General features: G+C 34.5%; 3 protein-coding genes across 3 annotated transcripts; 2 read left to right on the forward strand and 1 right to left on the reverse strand.

The window, feature by feature from the left end:
• The first annotated feature begins 1,995 nt into the window (after positions 1 to 1,995).
• LOC132036960 (protein trichome birefringence-like 19) lies at positions 1,996 to 6,171 on the forward strand. Its single transcript, XM_059427379.1, has 2 exons — positions 1,996 to 2,656; positions 5,267 to 6,171. The coding sequence occupies exons 1-2, from the start codon at positions 2,231 to 2,233 to the stop codon at positions 6,032 to 6,034; spliced, it is 1,194 nt and encodes a 397-aa protein (XP_059283362.1). The 5' UTR covers positions 1,996 to 2,230; the 3' UTR covers positions 6,035 to 6,171.
• A 2,039-nt stretch (positions 6,172 to 8,210) lies between these two features.
• Positions 8,211 to 13,941, forward strand: LOC132036772 (protein trichome birefringence-like 19). The gene is made up of 4 exons (XM_059427152.1): positions 8,211 to 8,670; positions 9,311 to 9,449; positions 11,952 to 12,241; positions 13,159 to 13,941. The coding sequence occupies exons 1-4, from the start codon at positions 8,333 to 8,335 to the stop codon at positions 13,673 to 13,675; spliced, it is 1,284 nt and encodes a 427-aa protein (XP_059283135.1). The 5' UTR covers positions 8,211 to 8,332; the 3' UTR covers positions 13,676 to 13,941.
• A 7,075-nt stretch (positions 13,942 to 21,016) lies between these two features.
• Positions 21,017 to 25,781, reverse strand: LOC132036697 (uncharacterized). The gene is made up of 6 exons (XM_059427077.1): positions 25,403 to 25,781; positions 23,488 to 23,610; positions 22,297 to 22,476; positions 22,118 to 22,199; positions 21,772 to 21,836; positions 21,017 to 21,474 (listed from the first exon to the last, which is right to left on the reverse strand). The coding sequence occupies exons 1-6, from the start codon at positions 25,688 to 25,690 to the stop codon at positions 21,184 to 21,186; spliced, it is 1,029 nt and encodes a 342-aa protein (XP_059283060.1). The 5' UTR covers positions 25,691 to 25,781; the 3' UTR covers positions 21,017 to 21,183.
• Between the last annotated feature and the right edge of the window lie 208 nt (positions 25,782 to 25,989).

Genomic DNA, 25,989 nt, shown 5'->3' on the forward strand with positions numbered 1-25,989 from the left:
AAAACTGCATTCTTGAACGTTGATTTATGTGAAGCAATATATATGGAACAATCAGAGGGATTTGTTCTTCCTAGAAATGAGAATAAAATTTGCAAATTAGTAAAATCCCTTTATGGGTTAAAGCAAGCTCCAAAGCAGTGGCATGAAAAATTTGATGATGCCATTTTATCATATGGATTTGTACATAATAATGCTGATAAAGGTATTTATTCTAAGTTTACAAAAGATCATGGTGTCATAATAAGTCTTTATGTGGATGACTTATTGATTTATGGTACAATCATGCTTGGAGCTAATGATACTAAAAAGTATCTCAATTCAGTCCTTAAAATGAAAGATATTAATGAAGTTGACACCATTCTTGGAATTAAGATCAAGAAAAGCGATAAAGGTATCTCCTTAAATCAATCACATTACATATAAAATGTGATTCGAAAATTTAGTCCCATGGAAATCAAAGAGTTTAAAACTCCTTTAGATTCAAATATAAAGTTGACCGAAAATATTGGAAGGGTCCCAGCACAATTGGACTATGCTAGTGCTACTGGAAGTATTATGTATGTAGAACATAGCACACGACCGGATATAGCACATGCAGTCTCCAAACTTTCAAGATATACATGTAAACCAAGTGTTTAACATTGGAAAGCTATTTCAAGAGTGCTTGGTTATTTAAAGAAAACAAAGAATGTTGGATTATGTTCTAATGGTTTTCCTAGCACGTTAGAAGGCTTCTCTGATGCTAATTGGATAACCAATGATGATGATAAAAAATCCACATCGGGATGGATATTTACATTGGGAGGAGGTGTTATAAGTTGGGCATCAAAGAAGTAGACTTGTATTAAACATTCTACAATGGAAAATTTTTTTTTGGCATTAGCAGCTGCTGGAAAAGAAGCGGAATGGATGAGAAACATGTTATTAGATATAAAGTTGTGGCCACAACCAATGCTAGCTATTCCCATATATTGTGATAATGAGGCAACGTTAAGCGTTGCTCATAATAAGATATACAATGGAAAGTCTAGACATATTAGTCTGCGGCATGCCTATTTGAAAGAATTGCTTATAAGTGATGTCATGACAATTATATATGTTAAGTCCCGCAAGAATTTAGCAAATCCACTCACAAAAGCACTTCCTAGAGATGCTACTACAAAAACATCTAGTGGGATGGGGTTAAAAACCTTAACTATAAGTACATTATTAGAGGGAACCCAAGCTTGAGTTAGCAAAACTAACAATAAAGATTCAATGGGTAAAAACAATCTATTAATGTCGTTTTGAGTACCGAAAAGAAAAGCATCAAATCTTTAAGCCTTGTCTCAGGATGATCAATGGATACTGTTACAGGGAGACGATGAGCAAGAGCTCTTAATGAAAATGTCAATTGTCTGGAGTAACAGGGACTTAAACATTTTTACCTATATGAATATAGGAGTGGTGCCGCTTCAACAAGAGTTAATAGGGTTTGCTCTTGTAAGTATTCATGAATTGGGATTAGGGCATGGCCTTTAAGTGCTTGAGCGAATCGGTGACTTAAAGTAGCTGGATAATATCATGTGTGTGATGTTTTTGGTTTAGGCACAAGGAAGTTATGGTTCAATCCTTAGTAATGCCAATAACTTCGTCTAAGCTTTAAAATATTTACACTACTACAAAATTTAAATCTATGAGATACTTTCTATTATGTATGATATTAGGAGTAGTATTACAAACTAGTAGGGGATTGTTAAATAGTTTGTATTATTGGAGTAATAATATTTTAAATTACTTGGGTACTACAGTTGAAATAACTAGTTTGGGTACCATAGATGAAATAGGTACTATCCTTGAAAACCTTTTTTGGGTATGTGTTTGTTTTGCATAAGGACACCACCTTTTGGATTTCAACTACTTATCTTCTCTATAAATAGCGAAGTAGTTACTCCATATCTGTCACTTATAATTCAACTGATAATAGGCTTGTTGTATCCCAGAGGAGCGTTGTCTGCTAACCTCATAGACAGACAAACACTCTTTTGAGACAGTGTATCATGCCTCAAGCCTTTCCTTTCTATTCTCTTCATCTAATTTCTAACACAAAGTATAACTTTATAATGCTCCATGTCATTAGCACGTTTCCTAAGTTCCATAGAAGTGCCAAGTGATATTTTTAAAGTTACTTTTCTACTTCCCCCTAAACTAGATCTGCTTTGTCAATCCTCCGTTGAAGAAGCTCCATGTAATGGAGCTTCCCTTCTGGAAAAACTTCATTACATCTCAAAAAACCCAAAGAATACTCATACTAATTATAGCTTTAACATTAACCATTTTTCATTTTTACCACCCTTCTTATGTCACAAATATATTAATCCCTTATCAAGTCCATGAGAAATATTGTGATATTTTTAGAGGAGAGTGGGTTCCGAATCCGAATGGTCCATATTACACCAACAACACATGTAGGGAGATCCACGAGCACCAAAATTGTATGAAATATGGGAGGCCAGATGCAGATTTTATGAAATGGAGATGGAAGCCTAAAGGATGTGAGTTGCCTATTTTTAACCCGTATGAGTTCTTGGATATGATGAGGAACAAGTCATTGGCATTCGTTGGAGACTCAGTTGGAAGAAACCAAATGCAATCCTTGATATGTTTCTTGTCTCAGGTACCATTCTCTTCTCTGCAATATATTTGCACATGGTATACTAGAAAGAGTTTTAACTTTTATAGATTGACTATCAAATCAATGAAAAAAAAATATTGAGTTTTTTTATGCATCAATAGCGTGAAAGATTTTTTAACGCTTCTAAAAGATAATTACAAGTTATTACCATCCACAATAGAGAATCATCAATTAAAAAGTAAGACATGTTACAACTGATAACATGCTAAAATATATTGATGTAAAAGTTTTTTTCACTGTGGTATATAAGTTAAGTTCTTATATTATAGACGAATCTCTATAAAAAGTAAAACTAGTAACTTGAAAAATGAGGTAACTTGTTAAAATAAATCACCACCAACAACAACATACCCAGTGTATTACCACAAAGTGAGGTCTGGAGAGGATAGGATATGCGCAAACCTTACCCTACCTTGACAGGCAGAAAAATTGTTTCCGCTATACCCTCGGATCAAGTAAAGAATAAACACATCAATTAGTAACAACAACAGATTAAAAAAAAAAAAAAAAAAAAAAAAAAAGACACGACAAGTAGTAAAACCTGTTAAAATAAATCAACAGTGCAAAAATAATTTACATTGTCAGAGATGTTTCCTTGGATGATCAAATTAAATTGGATTGACAGTAATTTTTTCTTTTCTTGTGTTGGGTGCAAATGGCTTGTAGTGTAACGCAAAGGGTTTTGTTTTCCCAAGAGATAACAAGGCAGATGTTAGGTGCATGTAGATGAAGATTTGGTTTACCAAAAATGGAGGTATTTCAAGGTTTAGGTGAAATTCTATGACAGGCACCAATAAGGGTTTCAAGTTCAAAATTCAAATTGCTACTAGTTTTTTTTTTTTTTTCCTCAACAATTATGTAAACGAATTTACAATGACATAGTCATTGTCATTCTCAAAGTGGGTTCTAAAGCTTAGTGAAACATACTCACTGTTTCTTTATAACTTCATTCATCATTTCTTACTTTACAAAGAATTAAAGTTACGACGAGTATATTATATTGCAGCATAATAAAAAAAAAAAAAAAAAAAAAAAAAAAAATATATATATATATATATATATATATATATATATATATATATATATATATTGCAAATTTACCTTCAGAAGAATATCAACTAATACCGTAGCTTAGCCAGATCTAGGGATTTTTCACATTAAATTATATCCTCAAATGACGACAAACTCTCTGTTAAAGAATCCAAGACTCGTAACGTGGGCTTCTAACTTTCTTTGATGAAGAAATGTTTAAGAAATAAAGATACCTCTCCCTTTCCTGAGATTTGTTGGCCAAATCATTGACAACAGATTCAAAAGTGAATCTAAAACTTGAAATTTATGAGTTTTTATATAATTTTAAATAAATATAATAACAGTGTATGTTCGTTATACCTTTCATGACTCATTTAGGAATAACCAATTCATCACCGGGGGAGGGTGGGGGTGGGGGTGGGGGCGTGGGGGGGAGGGTGGGAGTGGGTGGAGGTTGTAACGAAGCCGGGTATTTGGTGTTACAAAGGTGTAGCTGAAGCACATATTGTGTTTTCTGCCTTATGCTATTTGGTAGCTATTTCGCATTGGGTGTATTGGGATCTAGAAATATTTTGTGATGAATGTACAGGAAAATCCTCTTTGAATTTGCCAAAGATCATTGGAATTCATTTATTTCTCTCAGGGGCGGCTTTATAATAATAATAATAATAATAATAATTAGATTTACAATCAAATATTTATAGATATTTAATGAACTTTTTAATACCTATAGAATATTTGGCACAAGTTGTTGAGTTCTCTGAACTAGTATTTTTTTAAATAAATCTAGGACTGCCAACGACGCAAGTGTCCAACTGCCTAATTATGCATGCGTTTCCGTGTCTTTTTGGCCAAACCTTAGAGTTGGCTGCCGGTACAGTGCCTATTTTTTTTTTAACCTCTCGGAGGCTTCAATTGTTTTAGTTATGAAAGTTGTATAGTGATAAGAAATGGACTTTGGCTAACTCAAACTTAAAACTAACTCATAAAGTGAGAATTGTTTAAAATCATTAGAAAACAAATAACTCATCCCTCAATCAACGTGAGAGTACACTTAACAATTCTTAATATATCTCTAAATATCTAAATATATTTTGGAAAAGTTAGAAAAAATGTGAATGTCTGGGTCCCCTAAAATGTACAATTTTTTTGTACGGTGTGAGTGTACTTTGATCTACATATATATTTTTACACAATCAAGTCACTTCGTTTAGTCTGAAAAATACAAGAGTTTACTTGATTGAAAATAATTACTCCCTCCGTTTTAATTTAGTTATTTGATTTTGACTTGGTACAGAGTTTAAAAAAGTAAGAAAAGACTTTTGAATCTTGTGGTTCTTAAATTAAAGAAATGTGGAATGCACCAAAATGTTCTTTAATCTTATGGTCTTAAACATAATCACATGAAAAGTTGGAATTAAAGAGGTTGCCAAAAAAGGAAAGAGTCATTCTTTTTTAAACGGACTAAAAAAAAAAAATAACTAAGACAAACAAATTGAAACAGAGGGAATACTTAAGTTGGAAACTTCTTAATCTCTTGATTTGTTTTTCCCTCTACAGGTAGAACATCCACTGGATATCTCTACCACTCCTGATTCCAATTTCAAAAGGTGGAAATACACAACATACAATTTTACCCTCGCAACATATTGGTCACCATTCTTGGTCAGAATGGAAGAAGCAGATTCTGATGGTCCAAGGCATGATGGAGTCTTCAACATTTATCTTGATGAATTTGACAAAAATTGGACATGTCAAATCAATGAGTTCAATTATGTCATCCTTAACTCTGGCCATTGGTTTAGTAGATTGAGTGTCTACTATGAGAAAAATCAACAAGTTGGTTGCTGGCGTTGTGGACTAAAAAATATTACTCAACTCCCAAATCATTATGGGTACAAAAGGGTATTTAAAACAGCATTAAAAGCCATAAATAGTCTAGAAAATTTTAAGGGTACAACTTTTGTTAGGACATTTGCACCTTCACATTTTGAAGGTGGAGAATGGAATACAGGTGGGAAATGCTTGAGGAAAAGGCCATTTACTAGTAATGAAAAAACTTTGGAGGGTTTAGATTTGGAGTTTTACAAGTCTCAAGTGGAAGAGTTTAGGGAAGCAGAAAAAGAAGGGAAGAAAAGGTTTAGATTGATGGATATAACACAAGCCATGTTGTTGAGACCAGATGGTCATCCAAGTAGATATGGGCATTGGCCAAATGAGAAAGTAGTTATGTATAATGACTGTGTGCATTGGTGTTTGCCTGGTCCTATTGATTCTTGGAATGATTTCTTACTTTATATGTTGAAGATAGAGCAGGAGATACTTTAATTTGAGTAAAAAGGTTTGATGGGGTGAGTGACATGTCATAATTTGATACAAGAAATTTGATCATCCAATTATTTGTATCTTTTGAGTAATTCACATGCACATAGTTCAGTTATTTTAATATAACAAAAAGTAGTCTTGTGACATTACCGTTATAGTATGTAAAGTTCAATGATCATACATGAAATTAATTCAAGAATGTATTACATTGTTAAGGTTGGCGTGAAGTTTAATATAATCAATTTATAGGAGCTAAGTTATCAATACATATTCAAAAAGTAGTCTTCTTACCTGGGGTCTTAAGTTAGACTTGGCCAATTTTATCTTGAGACACTAATTAACGACTAAAATTTGAAACTTCATATCACAGGTCTAAACTTTGATTTTGAAATAGCTAAAATTTATATACTTTATAAACTTTGACTATATTCTAAATAGTAGTCTTTCAAGCGGTCATTTGTTCACTTTCCCCCGTGGGAACTCCAAGGCACGACGCTTCCATTTAGTTCAAAAAATTTAAGAGACTTTCGAATGAAGAGCCAAAGAATATGAGCAATTTAAATTTGGGTCCACAAACAAAATAAGTGAAGGTTTTACTAGCTAATTTCAAATGTACTGTGAAACGAGTTAGTTACGCCATTTGACTAAAGAAGTTAGTTACATAAATCTTATTAAATGAAAGATCTATAATTAGATTTTTGTAATTTACTTTTTTGTTGTGCTGATCATTTAGATGAGTGATAATTTATTACATTGTCAAATTAGGACAATTCATAAAAATTAACACGAGCAATACATTGATTAATGCACTCCTCAATTATATGAGGATCATTTAGCTTGTATCCCATCTAGATAGATCGATAGTTTTACACCCTGTAACTCTTTTTCAGCCAGGCTTGGGCAGAATAGCAGAGCAAGTAGTAGTAGCATAACAAAAAAAGCCTTCCTCGTCATTAATATCTTTGCTCGCGGCAATTGTGACCTCTCGGGAGAATAAGATTCGACTCGGGGAGAATCCGAAATCAAACAACAAATCTTTGAAATGATAGTACGAAATTAAGGGATGAGAAGGGATCAATTCATCTATCTATTGAGACTAATCAACATTGGATTGGTTACCAACACCTATTAATCAACAAACAATTATATGAATTCAATCCAAGGGAGAAAGAGACTTAAACTCATACATGGAAATATAATCCTAGATTATCCAAGAGAGATTCGAGGTAAGAGTAAAGGGAATCCACCCACTACCTAACTAGCTAATGCCAGCTTAACCTAAACTCCATAGAAGGAGAACTACACTCAAAAGAGTTTCATCATAAATCTCAAGCTAAGGAATGAAAATAGGCTAAGACAAGCTTATATAGTTTTGCCTTTACATGCATAGCCACAATTAATTAACTACTAGCCACATTTGGCATTTAACCATTAATCCCTATTACAATAAAGGTCCAAAAGTGGCCTTTGCACAAATAACCCAACATTAGGCCTTTACACACCCAATTGCGCTCTTAGCCACTTTTTGTGGCTTCCATCTTTTGGCCATCATCTTTGTGCCTCTTCCAAGCAATCATCCACACTATGTATACCCTTGTGAATTGTTTTTCCATGGCCTCCAAAGGCTCAATCTTCATCACCAAAGGACGTGTGACATGAGAATGTACGTCCAAAGCTCCAACGTGAATTTTAATCCCCATAATCGCCCATGAGCTTCTTAGGATCATATCAGGATCCAAAAGGTGGCACTTAAGGAGAATAAAGTACAAACTAAAGGATCTAAGTTATCGACATGTACATTGACTAAAGAACATTTACAATGTAATTTAACTATATATGGCAAATTATTATACTATTTTTCATCTTATACCACATCAACGCTGTGATAGAAAGTGAATCAAGTTATATCCACTAACAATATACATATTTTATACACTATATAAACAATGTACATAGTTTAGCCTATGATAACTGGTTAGACACTAATTTTACCAAGTCAAATATTACTTTATATTTATTATAAAAATCTACTACTTGTAATTACCTTATAAATAAGGTAACAGTACGCAAAAATATTATACATTGGCAGTGCATAAAATTAAACTCATCAACTAAATCTAACAAGTAGTATTATACTACTAGCACGTTGCTTGTGTCTCATATAAGTGCCAACTAGTCATTTGTTTTTTTCTTGATGCCATTTCCATAACTTATATTTTAAATAAAAGCTTAACTTTTTCTGCTTCCTCCCATCTTTGCTTTCACTTTCAATCCTCCATTGAAGAAGTTTGCTCCAAGCAAATGGAGTTCCCTTGTGGGAAAAATCCCGAATATGCATCTCAGAGAACCCCAAAAATATTCATACTTCTAGCTTTAACATTTATTATTCTAGGTATTATCCCTCTTCACCACACTTCTAAGTGGTATCATGCTACAAAGCAGTCTGAAAAATCATCCACATATCATATGGAAGATATGGAGATAAAGATTATGGATGATGAAACATGTGATATTGCCATAGGAGAGTGGATTCCGAATCCAGATGGTCCATATTATACGAACACAACTTGTTGGGCGATCCATGAACACCAAAATTGCATGAAATATGGAAGGCCTGATACCGACTTCTTGAAATGGAGGTATGTTGGAAATGTGGATCACAGGACGAGCAATTTTAATCAATCATATTCTTTTGAAGATAAATGGAAAAAAAAAATTGCCTTTGCTTCTATTAAAATGACATTAATAAATTATATAGCTATAGTATATACTCCCTCGTCCCAGTTTCAAGTGTCTTAGTTTGACCAGATACGGAGTTTAAGAAACAAAGGAAGATTTTTGAATCTTGTGGTCTTAAATTAAAGATGTGTATAGTTTTTTAAATCTTATGATCTAAAACTTACCAAATATAAAAAGAGATACTCTTTTTAGATAGACGGAAAAGGAAAAGTAAGACACTTAAAGTACCTATAAATTATAGGTACTTTTCTAACATGAATGGGCTAGCTCCTTAGTGCTTACTCCTATGGGTGTGAGGAGATAGGACATTTTGATCTTGTTTTCCTCTAATCCTCTCCCTTTAGGAAAGGGTCAATGTAAGGATCTTATTTCGAAATTATTTCTGAAGAATTTCTAGTCTAAATCTATATGTATTGCAGTATAATTTAATCCTAATTTTTTTCTAGATGGAAAATATACTTTTATATTGATTTCTTAATATGAACTAAAAAAAAATTCATGTATTCGAAATGAATCTGATTAATTTTATATTTTCAACAGGTGGAAGCCTAAGGGATGTGAATTGCCTATCTTCAACCCATATCAATTCTTGGATATGCTGAGAAACAAGTCATTGGCATTTGTTGGAGACTCAGTTGGAAGAAACCAAATGCAATCCTTAATATGTCTTTTATCCCGGGTATCATTTTCCTCTTCATATATGCTTCTTATTATTGTTCATTGCTTACAACTTTCCTCCATCTTTATCTAGTTTAAATTCTATATACTGGCTGGGGGTAAGTAAAAAATTATTTATATGATCAGGTCACTAATAAACTTATTATAAGTTAAATTTAACAATGAACAATAATTGATAACCTGATAAAAATGATAACTAACCGCTATTGCAAGTTAATAAATTATACCGATGGTGTGAAGAACCTTTACATACAGTAGTATAATTTAAATCTTTTTGTACAGTATTTGCATAAATCTATTGCTAATTACCTCCTATATATAGTACTAAGCTATGGCTTGGATTAGAAAATTGGATGTATATTTAACTTATTGTGCTTACCTTGGGTTGAGTGCACACATCTTTGTAGTATAATGCAGTGGTTAGGTTTGGTTTACCAAAAAATAGACGTATTTCAAAGTTTAGGTGAAATTCTATTGAAGGCACCAACAAGTTTTGGAACAAAAATTTCTACTATTTCTTTCTTCTTGTTTTCCTTGTGAGTACGAAATCAACAATCATGCATTCATCCTTAAAAGTGGTTTGTTTAGATTTGGGGCCATAGCAAGGGAAATTAGTCATTTGAAAAACAAAATAAACAACCACAATGATTAGGGGCGCAGGGGTATGAGTTCACGTGAATCCCTGATCCTCTTATTAGACCATGTATAGCGATATTATATTTTACGATGTGTTTGTGCGCGCGCACCCAAGCTCAAAGTGTATTATAGTGTAATAATTATTGGGTGCACCTCTACAACTGAAATCGGTGGTTCAAGTTCTACACTTATATTGTTACTCTTTCCTTCTGATTTTCGAGACCTGAGTTTAGGGGTACTTTTTTTCTTTTTCTTTCTTTGTTTGGTTTATTCTTTCAAAATCCTAAGTTTGACAAATTGAAATTCTTATTCCACCTCTATCATAGTAAAATTTTATATAATTAAAAAGTATCCATATTATAACTACTAGCAGTGGGCGTATCATATAGTTAATTGCTCAACTAATTAATTCCAACATTTTCGGGGTTCAATACGGAGTAAGATATTACGTGAAAATCAATAAAATTGTAAATAGAGTTTAATTTTCGCCCTTTAATTTCAAAAATGTAATAAGTCAATGATAAGAACCTAAAGGTTAAATCGATCAAATATAAATTTTAGATCCTCTTTTCATAATAGTACAGCCATTTTTTCTGAATTCTTATAATATACCTATTTTAAAAAACATTCTGAATCCGTAACAATAATTCTATGTTACTATCTTAGATTCAAAGTTATCAGCCCTTGTGACAAAATCTGAAGGAGTGCAAGTGACAACGTGGGTTCCCAGCTACCATGTTATTCCCTAGAAAATACTAATAATGATGTTAAGAAATTCAGAGGATAATTGTCCCTTTCCACATATTTGTTGACTAAATAATCGACAAACCAAGCTCCAAGACAATTGATCTCTATCTCTTCCCCTTTTAAAAAATAGTAGTTTTTTGTTAATTTAAAAATATTAAGCTGGAGAATAAGCCAGGAACCACCAGATTCTCTATAAAATATCGAGGCTTTTCTTTTTTTTTTTTTTTTTTTTTTTTTTTTTGTCCAGGCTCCTAAACACCTCATGTGCTTCTTCATGTGTCTAAATATTCGTTTCAGTAGACAATTTAATAATGCCTATAGACCGTTAAGCTAAAGAGTTTTTATATTATAATCTGATCATTTAAGAATTAAAAAAAATGATCTTTTAAGATCTCCTGTGTGTTATTTTTAAATCTCTGTGTAAAAATGAAAATTTCTTATAAAAAGAACAAAAGACTAAAACCCAACTTATAAAGGACGAGAAAAATAATAAATAAATTATTTTGAGATTAACTTATGTACACTGATAATGTAATCATATTTATTCTAGAATCTATTTTAATTTGTCTTATTTTTCAAGATATTAATCTTTTTTTTTTTTAACGGACATCCTTTTATGGTTGTCACTTAGCTGATATGACAGTGTAAAATTTCTTTTAGAACCGATTTGATTACACAAGTTAACCTCCTGTGAGAACTTGACTTATTATGAGGGGCAAGAGAAAATGACATTCCAACTGTGAAGAGTATGTACATTTCAATGAGGACAAGCTCCAAATGATTGTTCTAAAATGGCTATTTCTCGTAGATACTCCCTAGTCCTTATGATACAGCGAGATTATCAATATATAGAAGTTAATCTCAATTTCATAAACTAAATATAAAGGGGTTACCTGCAAAATATTAATGTAATTGATCTATTATTACTTTAGAATTAAACTATATTAGTTGTATAAAATTAATTTACACAATTAGTACTGTATATAGATTAAATCCTTCGTTAAAATACAAATCCATATGTGCCATGTTACGTGACCCTATTATTATGTGAGGGTCAATATTTCATGGTTTTCTTGATTCTTTTTTTTTTATTATTATTATTTTTAATTTCCCTGTACAGGCAGTGTATCCAATTGATGTCTCTATTAGTCCAGATGAAAATTTTAAAAGGTGGAAATATGTTGACTACAACTTTACCCTAGCAACATATTGGTCACCATTCTGGGTAAGAATGAAAGATACAGATGCTGATGGTCCAACAAAAACTGGACTCTTCAACCTTTATCTTGATGAAGCTGATGAGAAGTGGGCAACCCAAATTGAAGAATTCGACTATGTCATCATCAATGGTGGCCACTGGTTTACTAGGTGCAGTGTTTACTATGAGAATAACCAACTAGTTGGCTGCAGGTACGGTTAATTTCGCGTATGATCACTAAAATTTACTTTCTATAACAGTAAAGTCACAAAATGATTAAATTAACTAAAATTTACATGATTAAATTAACTAAAATTTACCGATTAGAATAGCAAAGTCACAAAACTTTACCCAATACAACAATAAAATCACCTTGTTGTGTAAGTTTTGTCGTTATAATGGTCAAATTTAGAAATTTTATTGTTACAGTAGGTAAAATTTTATTACGTGTATTATGACTAAAAGATATGCTTTGCAACTTTATTGTTATAGTTGGTAAAGTTAGTTTCATGTATGACCACTAAACTTTACTCACTATAACAATAAAGTCCCAAAATTATCACATTTTAATTTTATCGTCTATAACAGTAAGTCACAAAACTTTACCCTTTATAGCAGTAGAGTCACCTTGTTCGGTAAGTTTTATCGTTATAGTAGTTCAATTTAGTGACTTTTCTGTTACAATAGGTAAAATTTATTATTATTATAACAAAAGATACACTTTGTAACCTTACTATTATAGTTGGTAAAGTTAATTTCATGTATGACCACCAAACTTTACTCACTCAAACAATAAAGTCATAAAATTATCTTTATCACATTAAATTAACCAAATTTTATCGACTATAACAGTAAGGTCACAAAAATTTACCCACTATAACATTAAAATCACCTTAATGGATAAGCTTTATTGTTATCGTGATTTAATCTAGTGACTTTACTGTTATAATGGTAAAATTTTAATTACTTTTATGTCACAAAAGATTTCGTGACTTTATTGTTATAGTTGGTAAAGTCTAGTGCCTCTAATAATTCGGTTACTTTAATGTGACAAAAAATAGTGTTGTAGCTTTAATATTATAGTGCATAAAGTTCAGTGACCTTACGTGAAATTAACCTGTTGTTGCAGGTACTGTCAACTTCCAAATGTTACTGACCTCCCATCTACTTATGGCTACCAGAAAGCAATTAGGACTGTTTTGAGAACCATCAACAACTTGGAAAACTTTAAGGGCATAACTTTTATTAGGACATTTGCACCTTCTCATTTTGAAGGGGGAGAATGGAATAATGGTGGGAATTGTGTGAGGAAAAGGCCATTTACAAGCTATGAAACATCTTTGGAGGGCCTTCACTTGGAGTTGTATACTATCCAAGTTGAAGAATTTAGGGCAGCAGAAAAGGAAGGGAAGAAAAAGGGGAAAAGGTTTAGATTATTGGACACAACACAAGCCATGTTATTGAGACCAGATGGTCATCCAAGTAGATATGGGCATTGGCCAAATGAAAATGTAGTGTTGTATAATGATTGTGTGCATTGGTGTTTGCCTGGTCCTATCGATTCTTGGAGTGATTTCTTGCTTCATATGTTGAAGTTGGAGGGAAGGAGATCCCATGAAGAAATGCTTCAATTTATGAATCAGTAGAGCTAAGAGTTAAAGTTCACCCAAAAAAAAAAAAAAACAAATAACTTTTTTTTATTATAGCCATGTCGGAGATTTTTAAGTCAATAGAAAATATAGAAAACTTGTAATTCTTATTTTTACTTTTATTGAACTGAGATGAGGTTAAACAGAATGTTGTTATAGAGAGATTTCATATAGTTGATCCCATCTTACTTGAGATTGAAGCACACTTGTAGTAATTTTTTATTTAATGTGAAATGAGTTACTGGCTTGGATCTTTTTAAGAACTAGCTTGCAGTTTATGTAATGAAATTTTGTTCTATGAAAACTTTGATAGCTCCCAAAACATAGGGCGTTCTTAAGTGGAACCCAAAAGGGTATACTTTCTTGACGACTGCACTTGATGTAAATATTTGGTAAATTCAGGAAAGTCATACTCACAGCTCAAAAGAAAAAAGATAACGGGTTGAAATTATAGCCTATTTGGCCAAGCTTATCCCCTCCCCACCCCCCACCCCCCCAAAGTGTTTTTTTTTTTTTGAGGCATTTGAGAGGTGGCAAATGGGCAGGTTGGGTCAAATTTCGGCGGGTCATAACCCAACCCGCCCAAAGTTACTTGGGTCAATATGGGTTGGGCCAATATGTGTAAAATAACGGGTCATATCCCAACCAGCCCAATATAACCCAAGCAATCCTCCTTAAAGACAAAATTATAAGTCTCCAATTGACAATATGTTTTTGTTTTTGGCATCTAATGTGATCAGGTGAAATCGTAAAAGTGTTGTAAGCTAAATACCAATCTTATGAAAAATCAAATTCAAGTATGAAGTCAACATTAATTGATGCAGAAATTAAATTGTACATCCTAAAATTGATTTTTGATTATTTACATATATAGAAATTAGATGAGTAATTTATAACTAATTTACTAAAAAATGTGTTGGAAGCACATCTAAAAGTTATTACTTAGTAGCAAATAAAAAATCATTCTGTTAATAATTTTTAGTCATCCCTCACATCAAATTTTTTTCAAAAAGGTAACATTTAAAGGGCTTTTGTAAATTGTTAGAGAATCATAAAGATAATTAGAGAATCATAAAAGTATTTAGAGAATCATAGAGATATATGTTTCCTTGTGTATAATATTCTAGCTTATTTCTAGGGATTTAGATATCTAGTTACCTTAGTTAGCTTTTTCTTTACCTGTATTTAAATCATTGTATTCTTTGAATAATAGATAAGTTATTCTCTGCATACCTTCTCTGAATTACATGGTATCAGAGCAGGCTTTAATATTTCATCGGAGTTTTGTTAACTTCCGTCGCCGAAAGTTGTGGCGACTCGCCAGAGTTCCACTTTGATCTGATTTCGCACTGAAGTTTCCGACACATTTGTTTGTGGTCTCATGATCAACAGACCACGATTTTGAAGGATAAACACCACGAACCAGGTTCATTCGTGAACATATTTGATTTTTTTTTTTTTGTTGCTGTTCAAATCAGGTTCTTTCTCGAACAGATTTGATTTCGAATCTACTTTTGCTGCTGCTTTTCGATTTGTTTGAGACTGAATATTGTGTTAAATCTGCTAGTGATTGAGTCTGAAACTTTACGATTATAGTTTGACTCTGTTGCTCTTTGAAATTGTTTGATGGGAATATTTTCTAGTATTAAGGAAAGTTGTCTTTTCAATATTTTGACTATTGGGAGACCAAATCATCAACGTGGTCTGCATTTGGTGGAATAACCTATTGGTTTGTTCAATTATTTTTGCGTGGTTGGTCTTTGGTCGTCATTACTGCTGGTTATCGGAGTTCTAACCTGTCTTAAGATATTGCGATCTTGCCCACGGAAAAAGAAAAAAAAATCTGTTGGAAAATGAATAAAGGAGGAAGAAAGGCTGCACATAACAATGACGTTTGTAGTGTTGTCTGTCACTATTGCCATGAACCGAGACATATGAAATGGTACTGTAAGAAATTGCAAGGTCGCAATTAGAGAACTCAAGAGGGGTAATCATATTGTTACTTCTAGTCCATCTTATGATAAAATGATTTTGGTGTCAGCTGAGGAGTTGGATAAATTTTCTCAATCTTAGAAATCGTTAAAAGAATCCCCTTCAGTTAATACCCTTGTTGAGTTTGCCAAATTCTCTCAGTGTCAGAAGTCATTGAAGGAATCTACTTCAGTTCTTACCCTTGCTGAGTCAGGAAAAACATGTCTTATTTCCTCTTCAAGCAAATGGATGATTGATTCAGGTGCTACAAATCACATGACAAGTAATCCTAATATATTTTCTGACTTTCATTCACACAAAGCACCCTCTCCCGTTACTGTAGCTGATGGATCAACTTGTAATAGTGTTGGATATGGGACTGTTAAACCAACCTCCTCTATTACCTTGTCATCTGTATTAATTCTTCCAAAGTTGGCTTTTAATTTGATTTATGCTAGCAAAATTACCAGAGAGCTTAATTGTTATATTTCATTCTTCCCCAATCATTGTATGTTTCGTGATCTTAAGACGAGTCAGGTTATTAGTAAAGGACATGTATCTGGTGATTTATACATCCTTGATGAATGGGAGCCTCACTCTGTTGCCTGCTCTAGTGTCGTGTCTCCATTTGAAGCACATTGTCGATTAGGACAACCTTCTCTCGTTGAAAAAGCTCGTCCTCGGTTAATAATCATTTCTTCATTGGAATGTGAGTCATGTCGATTTGCAAAACATCATAGCACCTCACTAAGTCCGAGGATTAATAAGCGGGTGGAGTCGGCTTTTGAGTTAGTTCATGCTGATGTTTGGGGACCATGTCTTGTTGTTTCCAAAAGTGGGCATAAGTATTTTGTCACTTTTGTGGATGATTTCTCTCGGATGACTTGGATTTATTTTATGAAGAGTCGCTCGGAAGTGTTTACTCACTTTTGTTCCTCTTGTGCTGAAGTCAAAACTCAATTTAATGCTTCGGTACGTATTCTAAGGGGGGACAACGCTAAAGAATATATGTCAGAATCATTCCAGTCGTATATGAGAAAACACGGTATTCTCCATTAGTCCTCATATGTTGATACACCCTCTCAAAATGGAGTTGCTGAGAGGAAAAATAGACATCTATTTGAGACAGCTCGAGCACTTTTCTTCCAAATGAAGGTTCCTAAACAGTTTTCGGTAGATGCGGTCTATACGGCTTGTTTTTTGATTAATCGTATGCCATCTATTTTGCTTTCTGGTAATATGCCTTACAGTGTTTGTGCTTTCTGCTAATATGCCTTACAATGTTCTTTTTCCAAATAAGTCACTATTTTCGGTGGAGCATAAGGTGTTTGGAAGCACATGTTATGTTCGACATGTTCGGCCATTTATTACCAAGTTGGATCCCAAGGCATTGAAGTGCATTTTTTTGGGCTATTCTCGCCTTCAGAAAGGATATTGTTGTTATTCTACTGAACTTGGAAAATATCTGGTATCAACTGATGTTACATTTTTGGAAACTACACCATTCTTCTATGCACCTCCCGTTTCTACAAGTTAGGGGGAGGAAGATGAATGGTTAGTCTACCAGCTTACTAGGGTTGTGCCAGAAAGATCAGATAGTGTCATTTCTCGTACATCGCCCAGTTCAGTTGATCACCAATCGACTATTGTACCTGTCGCACCGGATCCATCTACAAGACCGCCAGTTGTTTAGGTTTACTCTAGGAGGCGGGGGACTAATGATACATGTCCTGCACCAGTTTCTTCATCATAAGATCTTTCTCCACCTGATCCACCGGAAAATCTTGAACTTCCTATTGCTCTTCGCAAAGGTACACGTACTTGCAAATCCACATATCCCATTGCTAATTTTGTTTCCTATGACCACTTATCTCCAAAGTCTAGATCTTTGATTGCGTCTCTAGACTCCATTAGTGTACCCAAAACAGTGAAAGAGGCTTTCAATCATCCCGGGATGGTCCAAGCAATCTTTGGAGGAAACATATGCCTTGAGAAAAATCACACTGGGGATTTAGTGGATTTACCAAGTGGAATGAAAGCGCGGGTTGCAAATGGGTCTTTGCGGTGAAAGTTAACCCGGTATGCCTCTTCGGCGAGACTAAAGGCTAAACTTGTGGCTAAAAGGTATGCTCAAACTTATGCGGGGGTGGATTATTCGACACCTTCTCCGTTGCCAAACTCACCCGTCCTTGTTCATTTCTCTAGCTGCTTCAGAGAATTGGCCTTTGCATCGCTTTGGATATCAAGAATGCATTCCTTCATGGTGATCTCCATGAGAAGGTGTATATGGAGCAACCACCAGGATTTGCTGCTCAGGGGGGAGTATAGAAAGGCCTGTCATTTGAAGAAGTCCTTGTATGGCTTGAAGCAGAGTCACCAGGCTTGATTTGGAAAATATAGTGAGGTAGTTCAAGAGTTTGGATTAAAAAAGAGCAAATGTGGTCATTCAGTCTTCTACAGGCAATCATCAGCTGGAACTATTCTCCTTGTTGTACATGTTGATGATATTGTTATTACAAGAAGCGATTATGCAGGAATCTCGTCTCTCAGGTCTTTCTTGCATACTAAGTTTAACATGAAAGACTTGGGACAATTGAAATACTTCTTGGGAGTGGAAGTCGCTAGAAGTAAGAAGGGAATTTTTCTATCTCGGAAGGGAAGTATATTGTGACAATTGGGCAAACACCGGAAAGTTGGTACCAAACCCAAAGACTACTCAATGGTTCCTAAATGCACATCTTATGAAAGATGATGGTGATCCTTTTGATGATCCGGAGAGATATAGAAGGTTGGTTGGAAAGTTAAACTACCTTACTGTGACTCGTCTGAATATTGCTTTTGCGGTAAGTGTTGTTAGTCAGTTCATGTCTGCACCTACGGTCAAACATTGGGAAGCTTTGAAACAAATTCTATGTTACCTGAAAGGAGCTCCTGGACTTGGCATATTGTATAGCAATCACGACCATACTCGTGTGGAGTGTTTAGCAGATGCTGACTATGCTAGATCCAAAATTGATAGAAGATCTACTACATGCTAATGTGTCTTTGTTGGAGGGAACCTAATATCATGGAGGAGTAAGTAGCAAGGTGTTGTATCTCAATCCAGTGCAGAATCCGAGTACAGAGCTATGTCATAGTCTACGTGTGAGATAATGTGGATACATCATCTTTTAACTGAAATTGGGTTGAAGCATCATATACTAGCAAAACTTTGGTGTGATAATCAAGTTGCTCTTCATATTGCCTCAAATCCGGTGTATCATGAAAGAACTAAACATATTGAGGTTGATTGTCATTTTATTCGTGAGAAGATTCAAGAAAACCTAATTTCCACTAGCTATGTGAAGACGGAAAAGCAACTAGCTGATTTGTTCACAAAAGCGTTGAATAGAACTCGAGTTGATTACCTTTATAACAAGCTGGGCACGATCAATATCTTTGCTCCAGCTTGAGGGGGAGTGTTAGAGAATCATAAAGATATTTAGAGAATCATAAAAGTATTTAGAGAATCATAAAGATATATGTTTCCTTGTATATAATATTCTAGCTGATTTCTAGGGATTTAGATATCTAGTTACCTTAGTTAGTCTTTTCTTTACCTGTATTTAAATCATTGTATTCTTTGAATAATGGACAAGTTATTCTCTGCATACCTTCTCTGAATTACATAAATAAAAATGAAGGGACTCCATGAATGAAGCTGAAGAGAGTAGTTTTCTGGGTTAAAAGATACCACAAAGAATTAAGAAACAATCACAGGATATTGTTTTTTCCAGTTATAGTGACATCTTTTTAGTATAAGAAACAAACAAATATCAATATATTCAACAGAGTTGCTAATCAAAGACTGATCTGCTTTTGCCTTTAGAAAACGATAAGCCAATAAAAAGCTGAAGCTAAAATATTTAGGCTTCACAGGTTGATAACTGACCCGTTGAGCAGACCAAATAGACCCGCCAAAAAGATGGTTGTTTAGGGTTCAACTCAACAAACCATCGAAATACCGAACAGGCTGGGCGGGTTTGGATTGATTTTGCCACTCGTTTGACCAAGTTATAAGTGTTTCTGGGGAGTAGCAGAAACTGTTTTTCAGAAACTAAAAAATAAATTTTACCCAAAAGTACTTTTTTGAAAAGACTTCTAAGAAAAAAAATCCACTTAGAAGCATTTTTTAAAAGTTTGGTCAAATATTAATTACTGCTCAAAAGTGCTTTTTAAATTAATCGATCAAATACAAACTGTTTTTCACTAAAAATACTCTTTTGAAAAGCACTTCTGAAAGAAACACTCTTCAAAATAAGGTGATTTTAGAAATTTGGACAAACATGCCATAAATGAAGCTAGCAGATATATTAGAGCTAATGACTAATATGATATTGTTGTTGCTATAGTGGTAATAGTACTTCATTATGAAGGCGTCCAAATATAACTTCGCCATTCATGCTTCCGCCTTTCCTTTCAACATACCCAGGCGCCTTACCAATCAAAGCCCTATCTAAGTAAAACTTTGTTATTTTTCCGACCCAAGCTCCGCCAAAGTAAGTGTGTGACTCCGTATGAGGACCTCTTCTTCTGCTCACTCTCTGTTCGCACAGTTCTCAAAGAAGAAGAGGAGGAAAAGTGGGCAGCAGGTAGCACAAGCCCTCTGCCCAATACATCTTTTCCAGAAGTAAGTGTAGTCCACCAGTTCCACCAAATGCTCCTCTATCTCGGCAAAGACCGTGTGAGAGTGCAATTATGCTTCGAATGCTTCACTATGCAATAAATCGATCTAGTCCCCGTTCTTTTCCTATGCACTGGCTTTATATCTCTAACAAACAAGGACCTTGTGGGAAGGAAGCAGCCCCTAGCCTGTAAATGGCTGATCATTCAGCTGTTATCTTCCATTCATGCCCCCGTTTGACTGCCACTCGGGAATATAATTGTCCCCCCACCCCAACCCAAAACAAAAAAAAAAAAAAAAAGTAAACCCTACTAATAAGGTTAAATTGTTTGGTTTGACACAAACATTGGATACAGGTAAATATTTCCCCGTAAGCATTATGGGCATCAGCTACATGAGAATGAAAATCGTAACCAACCGTAAGCAGTGGTGCACGATAGGCCCTATGAATCATGGAATGAGTTCTTTCTTCAAAGTTCGAAAACAGGAGGAGATGGTTTGATCCATCGAACAATGCTTATAATTTAGAAAGAATGACATAAAAGCTCATGGAATATCGTCAACCATTCTTGACAGTATAATTTCACAACCATCTTTAGAAATATAAGTGACATTTTAAGTGACAATTTTTAAACTAAATGTAATACTATTTTCTTTTACGACATTTTTAACTATGCAACACTACTACCAAGAAGACAACAATATTGTGAACGTTCAAATATTTCTAGTCTGAAATTACACCATATACATGTCAACCGTCAAGCAAAAAATCTACATCATTGTATTATTTAGGATATATGCAGGAAATTTTACAGTTTATACAGTTAAAGTTAAACTAAAGTCACCAAGGGATACACTACTCTGCTAAACTCTAGAATGAAATCTTAATGAATACCAAGATATGGAGTGCTAAAATGTACACAACGAAAGCCGACCTGAGCAACATAAGCTTATGCAAATTCTCCAGTCTGCCAGGCTTTTGACGAGGATCGACAATATAATCTGAAGAAACACGGGCCCTGTCAATGCTGCTTCTTGCATACCTATTCCGAGTGGCACTAATATCTGCATTGCTTGCTTCAACCTTCCTCCAAAGACCATTTAATCTCTCTAATTCCATCTCCTTTAGATGAACTTCGTTAGCAAGGCCCTCCGCTTGGGCCTAAAGTAGATGAAAAACCCAACGATTAGAGAGCCACAAAAAGACACAAAATAGATCACACAACACCAACAGAGGCGGATCTAGGATTTAAACCTAATGGGTTAAATTCTTAGACTAACTCATTGTACTTCTGAAATTATGGGTTCAGAATTTAACATTTATTGAAATTTTAGAGTCTTGTCACATGTATATTTATATCCTGTGTCGCAAATACTAAGTTCAAAACCCATTATGCAAAAAGCTGCCTGCCTCTGAATGCCAAATAATTTCAGAGTTTAGAAAAAATAAATCATTCACCTGTTTTGAAGCAAGTTGCTCTATTAGACTGTGAAGCTGCTTATCCAATATTTTCTCTCGCTGAGCTGAAAGAAACAGCATGACAAGATCAGACTTTAGGCATGTTATGTTATAAATATCAATATATAACAATAAAAAAAAATGTCAACATGTAATTGGCAGCCTTATTCAGTGTGTGGCAATTAAGGCACAGAAAAGAAGATACGTGAAAGAAACCAGTTTCTTTATAAGCACGCGAAAGAAATTTAAGACAGCAAAATATATATCATATGGTCTGACCACACAGCAGGAGTTGATTATCATTATCCATAATAATGTTAGCCAATATATATTAGTAGTTAGGTACCTGGGGAAGGTTGCTTGAGTGCATAATCTTGCACTTCTGCCCATTTTTTCTCCAGGTCATGAACAGCTTCTTCCATAGATTTCTAATGTAAAATTGATCAGCAGAAGCAGATGGAAAAGAACGACAAGTAATTTACATTGGATATTATGACACAAAGTGAGATAAGCTAAGCTACACACCAGTTCCTTCTTCTTCTCCTCTAATTTCCCCAGCAACGCAAAATTTGCACATTCCTTATCTTCTTGATCTTCACTATTGTTTTTAATCAGATACTCATTTGACTTCACAGTCTCACTGGCTGCTGCAGCCTGTGCTCGTTCTAACTCTGACTTCAAGGTTTCTTCAATTAAGGCCATCTCCTGTAAATTGCATAATGTTCCACAATTGTCATTTGATATCGATGAAGATCCCAGCAATAAAGATGATTGCATATAAAGGAATCAGTGGACTGGCTGAAGGTGAAAATATAGTCAGTAATAACTTGAGACATTTAATTCAGGTGATAACGTAACTTATCCTATAAGTATATTAGTAAAAGAATTTGTACATAATCTCTTATATCACATGCATAACCAAATATAGGGCTCATCTGCTGCGCAAGCCAGTAAAATATTAGTTTATGACTGCACCAGATATGCGGGGAAAAAAGAGGGATAATAACCTTTTTGGACTGCTCTAAAACATAATAACCAGGCATGGAATGTGTAATGTATATTAATTCAATATACATATAATATACATATCTTTTTTCTTGATGACGTGATAACCCGCATCCGCTACCCTTCGGGTGCTCACAGGGTAAACCCAGCTCCCATGCAATAGCTCGCAGACCACACAAGAGAGATAACTCGCACTAGGCAAGCCCTATGCGACGAGCTCGACCCAGAAGGCAAATCCCCTGCTGTCGTAGGCAGGGGGGGGTTTCGAACCTGAGACCTCCATTATGAAAGCCCCATGCTCAACCAACTAAGCCACCCTTGCGGGTACATATAATATACATATCGAATACACAAGTATACACAAAATATACATATCATATACATAATCAGAGTATATGTTTTGGCAAGCGCCTGTAATTAATTTTGGCCGATGGGTCAAAAATGAAAAAATCCCAAGAAAAACAACTTCTTTGGTAGGGATGCTAAAATGCTAACAGGGCATACATAAGATTTATCTGGATTCTATTCTGCACCTAGTTCCTGGTTTTACGAAGAAATCCACATTAACAGTTATTTATGCTTGTTGAAGAAGTTCTGTCCTCTAACAGCTGGACATGTAATCAGATGATAAAGCAATTGTCAACGATGTCCTTTTTTTTTTTTTTTTTTTTTTTTTTTTTGTGTGTGTTTCTTTGAGAAGTTATGACCAACCTGCAACTTGCTGCGCAGAAGGTCAGCTTCCTGTGACTTCTCCTCAATCTTATTGTCATAATTTGAGATAGCCTTTTCATACTCCGCATTTTCTTCTTGCAGAGTAATTTCTCTTAATTGTGCCTGCCGCCAAGTTAGACAGAATATTACACTTAAATTCCAAGCTCTACATGCATATTCCAGTGCATTAAAAAAAATACAATCTGCAAAGTCCTTAACATTTAGCCAAAGAATTGAAAATCACTTTCTCTTAGGGAGCGTTTAGTATGGAGGAAAACCACAAAATCTTTTCCAATTTTCCCATGTTTGGTTGGTCAAAATTTTTGGGAAACCTTTTCTATAGGAAAACAAGTTCCTTAAAAATAAGGAAAATAACTTCTCTAATGAAAGTAGGGGAAAAAAAGGTTCCATAAGTGACATTCCAAGTTCGTTGTCTACTCCCCGCCCACCCAATTCCCCCAACCTTCACCCTTGACCATCCCACCCCCTGCCACACCCGAAACCAGTGATCTCACCCCCATGGTATTGGCTAGATCACATATAAATGCTCTTTGGATAATATTTTGTTGCTTACTTACCACTCTTAGTCTAATACATCAGAAAAATCAATAGATAAAACACATAGTGTTAAAGTTAATAGAAAGCAAAAGAAATAATTAAGCAATAGCATCATAGAATAGGTTTCAAGAGAGCAAGGTCATTAAGCAAGGTCCTATGGTCTACCACTAGCCAACTGGTAAGATAACAAAATCCAATTTTTCTGCTAAGGGTTGTTTGGGTTCTTCTGACATCTATAATGTGTTATTCAGTGAAAGCAATTAAGAATGTCAAACCTTCTATAGACTTGCCGCACTTGCTCTCTCAATGAAGGCAAGCTAACCTCCTAGTATATCATATCTTAGTTCAGAAGCAAATAATGCATACTGAATCGATTTGAAGCTTTGGGCACCTCCAACTACATCTGCTGCCCACGCCAACAAACCCCCCATTTCTTCCCCAATATTTAATGATGTGAACATAAATGTTGAACCCATCAAATTCAAATCTTGAATCCGCCACAACTACTATTAACTCAAGATCATGTCCTCCCCACCCTCCAACACACCTCATGTTCACCCCTACCCCCATACCCCATAGTATTTGTCTAGATTATATACAAATGCTTTTAAGATAATATTTTTTGCTTACATACCGAACACAAGAAAGAAAATAAGTAAGAAACCCACTTATTTTCCTAGAAAACATTCTCCAAGAAAACATTTTCCTTCATATCAAACACACCCATATGTGAATAATCATTAAATTTTCAGCAAACACTAAGCTCTAAATCCAAAATTGCAATGGAATCAGTGATATAAACATAAATATTGAACCCATCAAATTAATCACCAGATAAATTAAGCCATCAAATCCAGAGGCAACAATTGATCACAAAAGGTTTTATCTTTACAATGTCCTTAGTAGGAAAACAAATAAAATTCAGTCGTTAGAAAGAAACAAAAAAACAACAACAAGAAATCCCACAAAGAGGGGTCTGGGTAGGTAGAATGTACGCAGACCTTACCCTTGGAGGTAGTGGCGGATCTAGAATTTTCATTCCGGGTTCGAAAAAATAACAAAAGCTAACCATAAAAAATAATATTGTCGGATGGGAATCGAACCTAGTACCGGTAGAAACAATTTTGAATACCCTGGACCGTTTGAGCTAACCTTTTGCATTTGTTTAGGGTATTCAAAAAGTTAATACATATAAACACAGAAAATCTACCCTACTGTAATTTTTTAACACCCATCGGCACCCTCTAAATCCGCTCCTGAATGGGAGTTAGGGAGGCTGTTTCCGGTAGACCCTCAGCACAATAATATAAAAAGTCATGGCAAAATAATAAAAAAGCATGATAAATAGAAATTAGACCTGTTCTTTAGTAGCGGAGTGAGCATTAAGTTGTAAAGCAAGAGCATTATTAGAGGCAAGAGAGTGAGCATGTAGATGAGGAAGACGCTCAGAGATATCAGGAGGAGGGATTCTGAGCCGTAGATCTTGGATCGTACGGGTGAGAGAATTAGCCTTTCGATCTAAATCAAGAAGGTAGGATTGTTGTTGTGGAGTGAAAATTAAAGGGATTGAATTGGGGTTGTCGTCTTCGTCATTGCTTTGAGCACCACCAACTACATCTGCTGCCCATGCCAATAAACCAGCCATTTCTAACCCAGCTTTCTGAGTTTCTGTTTTCTTCTACGAATACATAGCAGTAATTCTTCTTCTTTCTCCCCTCTTTTTTTTTTTTTTTACAACAGTAAGGGGTCGTTTCGTTCCAAGAAAAGTTACAATGGGATAAATTATGTTGATATTAATTATACGGCGATTAGTTATGCAGAAATAAATTATTTTGGTATTATTACTTATTAATTGTTTGATTTGTTGTATTAAAAGTGACATGTATTGTATACTCCCTCTGTTTTAAAAATATTATCTTTGTTTGACTTGGCATAAAGTATAGA

This window comes from Lycium ferocissimum, chromosome 11 (assembly GCF_029784015.1).
Source record: "Lycium ferocissimum isolate CSIRO_LF1 chromosome 11, AGI_CSIRO_Lferr_CH_V1, whole genome shotgun sequence".
NCBI classification, from domain to species: Eukaryota; Viridiplantae; Streptophyta; class Magnoliopsida; order Solanales; family Solanaceae; genus Lycium; species Lycium ferocissimum.

Excerpts from the sequence above, each read along its gene's own strand:
- LOC132036960 (XM_059427379.1), top strand. The coding sequence starts at position 2,231 with ATGGAGCTTCCCTTCTGGAAAAACTTCATTACATCTCAAAAAACCCAA. Across the intron at positions 2,657-5,266 it reads TGATATGTTTCTTGTCTCAG|GTAGAACATCCACTGGATAT; the intron begins GTACCATTCTCT and ends TTCCCTCTACAG.
- LOC132036772 (XM_059427152.1), top strand. The coding sequence starts at position 8,333 with ATGGAGTTCCCTTGTGGGAAAAATCCCGAATATGCATCTCAGAGAACC. Across the intron at positions 8,671-9,310 it reads ACCGACTTCTTGAAATGGAG|GTGGAAGCCTAAGGGATGTG; the intron begins GTATGTTGGAAA and ends TATTTTCAACAG. Across the intron at positions 12,242-13,158 it reads AACCAACTAGTTGGCTGCAG|GTACTGTCAACTTCCAAATG; the intron begins GTACGGTTAATT and ends CTGTTGTTGCAG.
- LOC132036697 (XM_059427077.1), bottom strand. The coding sequence starts at position 25,690 with ATGGCTGGTTTATTGGCATGGGCAGCAGATGTAGTTGGTGGTGCTCAA. Across the intron at positions 22,200-22,296 it reads AGGAGAAGAAGAAGGAACTG|AAATCTATGGAAGAAGCTGT; the intron begins GTGTGTAGCTTA and ends ATTTTACATTAG. Across the intron at positions 21,837-22,117 it reads ACTCAAGCAACCTTCCCCAG|CTCAGCGAGAGAAAATATTG; the intron begins GTACCTAACTAC and ends TGTTTCTTTCAG.